The sequence below is a fragment of the Salvelinus fontinalis genome, chromosome 13 (assembly GCF_029448725.1).
Source record: "Salvelinus fontinalis isolate EN_2023a chromosome 13, ASM2944872v1, whole genome shotgun sequence".
Taxonomy (NCBI): Eukaryota; Metazoa; Chordata; class Actinopteri; order Salmoniformes; family Salmonidae; genus Salvelinus; species Salvelinus fontinalis.
Window position 1 is genome coordinate 44960841 of NC_074677.1, and position 6366 is coordinate 44967206.

The 6366-nt window shown below is 44.8% G+C and overlaps 1 protein-coding gene across 1 annotated transcript; it reads right to left on the minus strand.

Annotated features, from left to right (window-relative positions):
- Positions 1-4116: 4116 nt before the first annotated feature.
- Positions 4117-5244, minus strand: LOC129868780 (rho-related GTP-binding protein RhoG-like). The gene is made up of 3 exons (XM_055943004.1): positions 5116-5244; positions 4507-4677; positions 4117-4401 (listed from the first exon to the last, which is right to left on the minus strand). Exons 1-3 carry the CDS (start codon positions 5242-5244, stop codon positions 4126-4128), a joined length of 576 nt encoding a protein of 191 aa, XP_055798979.1. The 3' UTR covers positions 4117-4125.
- Positions 5245-6366: the final 1122 nt, after the last annotated feature.

Genomic DNA, 6366 nt, shown 5'->3' on the forward strand with positions numbered 1-6366 from the left:
ATACCATCTACTGCATCTTGCCTATGCCGTTCGGCCATCGCTCATCCATATATTTATATGTACATATTCTCATTCATTCCTCTACACTTGTGTGTATAAGGTAGTCGTTGTGAAATTGTTAGGTTAGATTACTTGTTTTGATATTACTGCATGGTCGGAACTAGAAGCACAAGCACACTACACTCGCATTAACATCTGCTAACCATGTGTATGTGACAAATACAATTTGATTTGATTTACTCAAACAGTTGCCTGCTGTCGCCCACAGTCAATGCCCCTTTAGCCACGGTTTGTTTGCGTGAGTATGTGTACACTTGTGGATGTCACCAGCGCAGTAACAGTGTGCGTGAGTGTGTTACAGAAACGAGGGTGACTCAGCATACGGTTGCCTGGGACAAAGAAGCATTATGATTGAACCTGTAAGAGGTGGAGGGAAATACTGAGGGTTGATTTGACTTTCAAATCAGACTGGCTATAGGAAGAGGAGGCACAGCAGGGGGAGGATGCAGATAGCAGGATTGGCCTGGGTTGGTTACACAGTCAAACTACAGATCCCCCCCCCCCCCTGTCAAAGTACTCTTTTTGATTGTGATTTAACAAGCAAAACTGATCCTAAATCAGCACTCCTAATCTGAAAATCTTGATACATACGACCCCTGGTCTGTGGTTGACGTATAGTGACCTCCAAAAGTATTGGAACAGTGACAATGTATTTGTTGTTTTGGATCTCGGTACTCCAGCACTTTGATACAATGACTGAGGTTAAAGTGCAGACTGACAGCTTTAATTTGAGGGTATTTACATCCATATCAGGTGAACCGTTTCAGAAATGACAGTAATTTTTTGTACATAGTCCCCCCCCCTCCATTTTAGGGGACCAAAAGTATTGGGACAACATCACATGTGTATTAAAGTAGTCAAAAGTGTAATATTTTGTCCCATATTCCAAGCACGTTAGCTTCAAATTCCATATCAGGCTCGTACTATGACGGTGGATGGTGGATCTTGCTCGTCCGCCTGCCTCTAACGCTGCACTTTAACCTCATAGTCATTGTATCATTTAGCTCTGGCGTACAGATGCTTTTGGAGCTTGTTTAATCTCAGCCACCCAGAACTAAAATCTTGTGTAATTGCATCAGATGCTTGTTTAAATTCTGGAAGGAAACGTGTTGGATAATGTTCAATGTCCTCCCCCACTCTAAACAGAAACTGACAGCGAGTTTCGCTCAAGTCTGTGGGCCAAATGTCCCAACATGCGAAATTGTGATTTGTCCAAATGATCAGTGTCAAAAAATCTGTATAGTCTTTGCATCCCACTCTGTCGCCAGATGCTACTGCCGTTTATGTTATGTGCATCTGTCCATGAGAGATTAGGGTTGTTAGAGTAGGTAAAGTAAGACTGGACAGGTTGGGCCTTGAAAACTGAAGGGTGTTCGGTGTAGAGTAAAAAGTAAAACACACACATACTCACTAATAATTACTTACTTATAATTAATCCAACCAGAGAAGTTGAATTAGAACATATCTTTCTGACTCCAATATTGTAAAAGACAGGATGGCGGTCAGGATTGTAACATGATTTTATTCTCAGTTTATATCAAATTAAGACAGTCTGAATGTTACATTTTCTCAGTTTACACAAGGCCTGGCATTTGCCAACTTTTTTTAACATTGCATGGTCACTGAAATATATTTAAAAAAAATATTCAATCATGTTAAACACATATTACATTACAGGTTTGATAAATATTATACATACAAAATTACTTTCAAGCACAGCCCTTGTGGAATATAATGGGGAGGGGAGGAGAAGGAAGTAAAGGTGAGGGGAGGCATGGGGTTGGAGAACAGGGGAAAGGAGAGGTAGGGAAAGAGGAGGATAGGAACAGGGAGTGGAGGCAGAGGGTAGGAGAACAGGGGAAGAAGGGGGGGGGGAATAGGAGAGAGGATGAAAGGAACAGGGAGTGGAGGCAGAGGGTAGGAGAACAGGGGAAAGGAGGGGGGAGGAAAGAAGAGCGGATGAAAGGGGGGGGCAAGGGTGGTCTGTAAAGATTCCACTGATTGAATGGTCTGGAAGGTATACAGGCAGACAGGAAGTGAGGGGGGAAGTGGAAATGGCTCCCTGTCTCATTGTGAACCTCAGTAGAAGGATTACTTCCTGTAGCAAAGAGACTGGACTCAAGCTGTGTCTAACCTGAAGGCTAACTCAGGGCTAACTCCATTTATCCTGAATGAAGTGTCTGAGCCATGAGGACCAATGAAATCAGATACCCTCCGTCTCGCAAAGATTGTGTCATTATCCCCTTCATTTGAGGAAGACGATTGGTTAAATATTATATTAATAAAATGTTTTTTGTGTGTAAATATATATATTTTTTAACACCTATCACATGACACATTTAGTAATGACAGTACTTGCTTTCCAAACGGTATGTTTTTTTTGTGCAATTGTATTTTGAAATTTGCGAAAGGCAACCAACCATACACATAATCCATAGATGGCAGTTCCCATTCAAGTGAAGACTGGCAGCCGTTGCTAGTGTATGTAGCCTCTGTCGAGTCCCCAACAGCTGGATGATCTGGTTTTCAGGGGAAATGGAAAGAGAGCCTGTGGCGCGACTTCCGCTTTCAGGCATTATTAACAGCACAGCAACCCATCTTAACTCCTCCTCCACATTTACTGGATTGGTTGAACAGTGCAGAAAAGGAACTCCCCCGACAATTTATTTTCTTCTTGTCGAGACCAGTATGTAGGGGATCTAGTTTCAGGTGCTTCTTTTATGCCTGCTATGTTAGGTTACCATCAGTGTAACAGTCAAATTGCCAGGTGTAGAGGTTCCAAAACCCTGCTATGGATTATATGTCTATGGCCACAATGCAACAAGGCGTTCTACAGATAGCAGAAGGTGCTCGTGCATTGATGAGCACACAAAAGCACAACAAAAGTAGCATTAACGATAAGTAATAAAAGAAAGATGGCACTTCTAAAAGCCTATTTCACACCATAGCCTGCTGAATTTGCAAGATAACTTTTTCATTTCGATTTCGGCACAAATTCAAATGTGGCACTGACTCGCCCATAGGTTGATGTTTCAGCGTTGTCTCAATGAAGAGTTTGGCATTCGACAAGCCATGTGAGACATGTACGCGCAGTAACCAGCCTGCTAGAGTTAGCGGCAGGCGGACGAGCAACATCCACCGTAGTAGTACGAGCCTGATCTGGAATGTGAAGCTAACTGAAGTTGGCTAGCTTCATAAAAGCCTGATCTGGAATGTGAAGCTAACTGAAGTTGGCTAGCTTTATAAAAGTCTGATCTGGAATGTGAAGCTAACTGAAGCTGGCTAGCGTTTATAAAAAGCCTGAGTAGATCTAGCTTGCTTCGTAGTACACAACTCAGGAGGGGATATGACATAAGGGAAGATATGAAGGAAGATCAGAGGTCGTGGAAGAAAGGAAAAAAGGTTTCACAACTTTTGGGACACAACCTCGCAGCTCCCCAGCTTCATCTGCGACCTCTAACCTCTGGCCTGGACAGAGGCAGCCAGCGTCAACACGCAGGGCACATTTTTGATTTACAAACAAACAAATATTAAAGGCTCCTTTCTGGGAAGTGAAAGACGCATGGCTCATCATGATATTTCTCAATATGCTTTACATATGCTTCAGTTGGGTTTCTACTGAGCTCTAAAGCTGGAATAAGAGGAGAAGAGACGAGGGTCAGGGGGTGGGAAGAGAAAGTAGGCGCCACCATCACAGACCAATCAGTCTCTGCTAAAGCCGTTGAGTGACACTGCTCTGGCCTATCAGAACTGCCCAAGTGTCCATGATAACAGACCTCTGTAATTCGTCATTTGCAGAGTGCAGTTGCCCCTCCCTCTTCCCAATAGTAAGGCTCGTCGGTCACTGGGGGAAAAGAGAATACTGTTCTCCTGTCATATTTACATGTAACTGAATTATTCTACCATAGTCATGTACATTTCTATTATTTCCATTGTTGCAGTAAGTTTTTCAGTTTCAACTGCCCACCCCCTCATCTAGCTAGCCACCCTTCTTTCCTCTCTCTTTTTACCCCTCCTCTCTCTCCTTCTGTCCCACTGTCTCCCCCCCCCCCCCCCTCTCTCTCTCTACAGTAGCCTACAGGACCTCTTGCTGGTGGTGTGCTGTGGGCTGAGGAAGGCTCGGACGGCCTCAGCGAACACCTCTTTGATCCCATCCTGGTTGAGGGCGGAACATTCCAGGTAGCGGGCGGCTTGGATCTGACGGGCCAGTCCCGCCCCCTGGTGATGAGTGACAGGAGATTGGTTCTGCTCCTTCAGCTTGCGCTGGGTCTCCTCGTCGTTACGCAGGTCACTCTTAGTGCCTACCAGGAGGACAGGCACACCGGGGCAGTGGTGGGACACCTGTGGGTACACACACATACATGTGTAAACACACAGACATTTGCACACACGCATGCACACACACACAACAATATGTAATAAACCCACAGACAAACACACACTGACCTCTGGGTGCCACTTGTGTTTGACGTTCTCATAGGAAGCGGGGCTGGAGATGGAGAAGCAGATGATGAAGATGTTGGTCTGAGGGTAGGACAGGGTCCTCAGGCGGTCGTACTCCTCCTGACCCGCCGTGTCCCACAGGTTCAGACTGATGGAGCGCCCGTCTACTGTCACCTAAAACACACACACACACACACACACACACACAGGGGTAAGACACAAACACACAGGGGTAAGAACACACACACAGAAACACAGGGGTAAGTAAACACACAGACACAGGGTAAGAACACACACAGAAACACAGGGGTAAGTAAACACACAGACACTCATGGGTAAGTAAACGCACAGAAACACAGGGGTAAGTAAACACACACAGGGGTAAATAAACACCCAGAAACACAGGGGTAAGAACATACACACACACACAGGTAAGAACACACAGGTGTATGATACACACACAGGGACGTAAACGACACACAGGGAAGTAAACACACACAGGGAAGTAAATAGACCCACACACATGGAACACACACATGCAGGCAGGTATAAAACACACACACCCACACGTGTAAAAACACATACATACACAAACAAACACATACACAGTACCTGGCTGCTATAATTGTCAAACACGGTGGGTATATATTCCTTGGGGAAGGCTCCGGTTGTGTAGGAGATGAGCAGACAGGTCTTCCCTACAGCACCATCGCCCACTACCACACACTTAATGCTCTGCATGCCTGTTGCGCTGCCGACCCTTTCAACTCTCACCTCTCACCCCTCAGCAACCTGATGGAACACACAGACATACCACACACTTAGGTCCCATTCTATTTCGGTTCCTTCACCCTTCCCCTAGCCCAGTGTTTCCCAATCCTGGTCCTGGGAACCCAAACAGATGCACGTTCTAGATGTTTCCCTAGAAGTAACAAATCAACGACATTGTGCACGGGGCGGCAGGGTAGCCTAGTGGTTAGAGCGTTGGGCTAGTAACCGAAAGGTTGCAAGTTCAAATCTCCGAGCTGACAAGGTACAAATCTGTCGTTCTGCCCCTGAACAAGGCAGTTAACCCACTGTTCCTAGGCCGTCATTGAAAATAAGAGTTTGTTCTTAACTGACTTGCCTAGTTAAATAAAAAATGTTAAATGTAAGTCGCTGTGGATAAGAGCGTCTGCTAAATGACTTAAATGTAAATGTGCACCTCTTAGCGTTCCCAGTACCAGGATTGGGAAACACTACTCTAGCCCCTACTAGCTGATTTTATTTGCGTAGAGAGATTTGCATAGGAAGATTGGATGGGTGAAAGTACTGTATCGTGGGGGGGTTACAGATCATGCTTAAATACCTACGTATCACTAACAGCTGAGGGTTAGAGGACTGTAGAGAAACCAGACATGAAGGGCCGGTTTTGCCAGACACAGATTAAGCCTTGTCCGGGACTAAAAAGCACTTTCAATAGAGATTCTTCATTGGGCATGTTTTTAGTTCAGGACAAAGCGGAAGCAGACACCCAAGGAGACAAGAGAGAAACAGACAGAGAATCCGTCATGTCATTTAGTATTATAGCTACTATTTATATTGTTGTCGCTGTTGTTTTCATTATTGTCATGTGGATCACTTCACTTTGGAGACATTGACATTGTCAGTCATGCCACTAAAGAATATTGAATTTGAATTTAAATATGAAAGAGATTAGAGATACAGACGGACAGAGACCAAGACAGACAGACAGAGAGATAGAAAGAGAACAGACACAAAGAGAGACAGACACAGACAGAGAGACAGAGAGATAGAGAGAGACTGACACAGTGAGACAGACAGACAGAGATATAGAGAAAGAGAAGACACAAAGAGAGACAG

Coding starts and splice junctions, on each gene's coding strand:
- LOC129868780 (XM_055943004.1), bottom strand. CDS start 5,244: ATGCAGAGCATTAAGTGTGTGGTAGTGGGCGATGGTGCTGTAGGGAAG. Junction 4,678..5,115: donor TTGACAATTATAGCAGCCAG/GTACTGTGTATG, acceptor TGTGTGTTTTAG/GTGACAGTAGACGGGCGCTC. Junction 4,402..4,506: donor AACACAAGTGGCACCCAGAG/GTCAGTGTGTGT, acceptor GTGTACCCACAG/GTGTCCCACCACTGCCCCGG.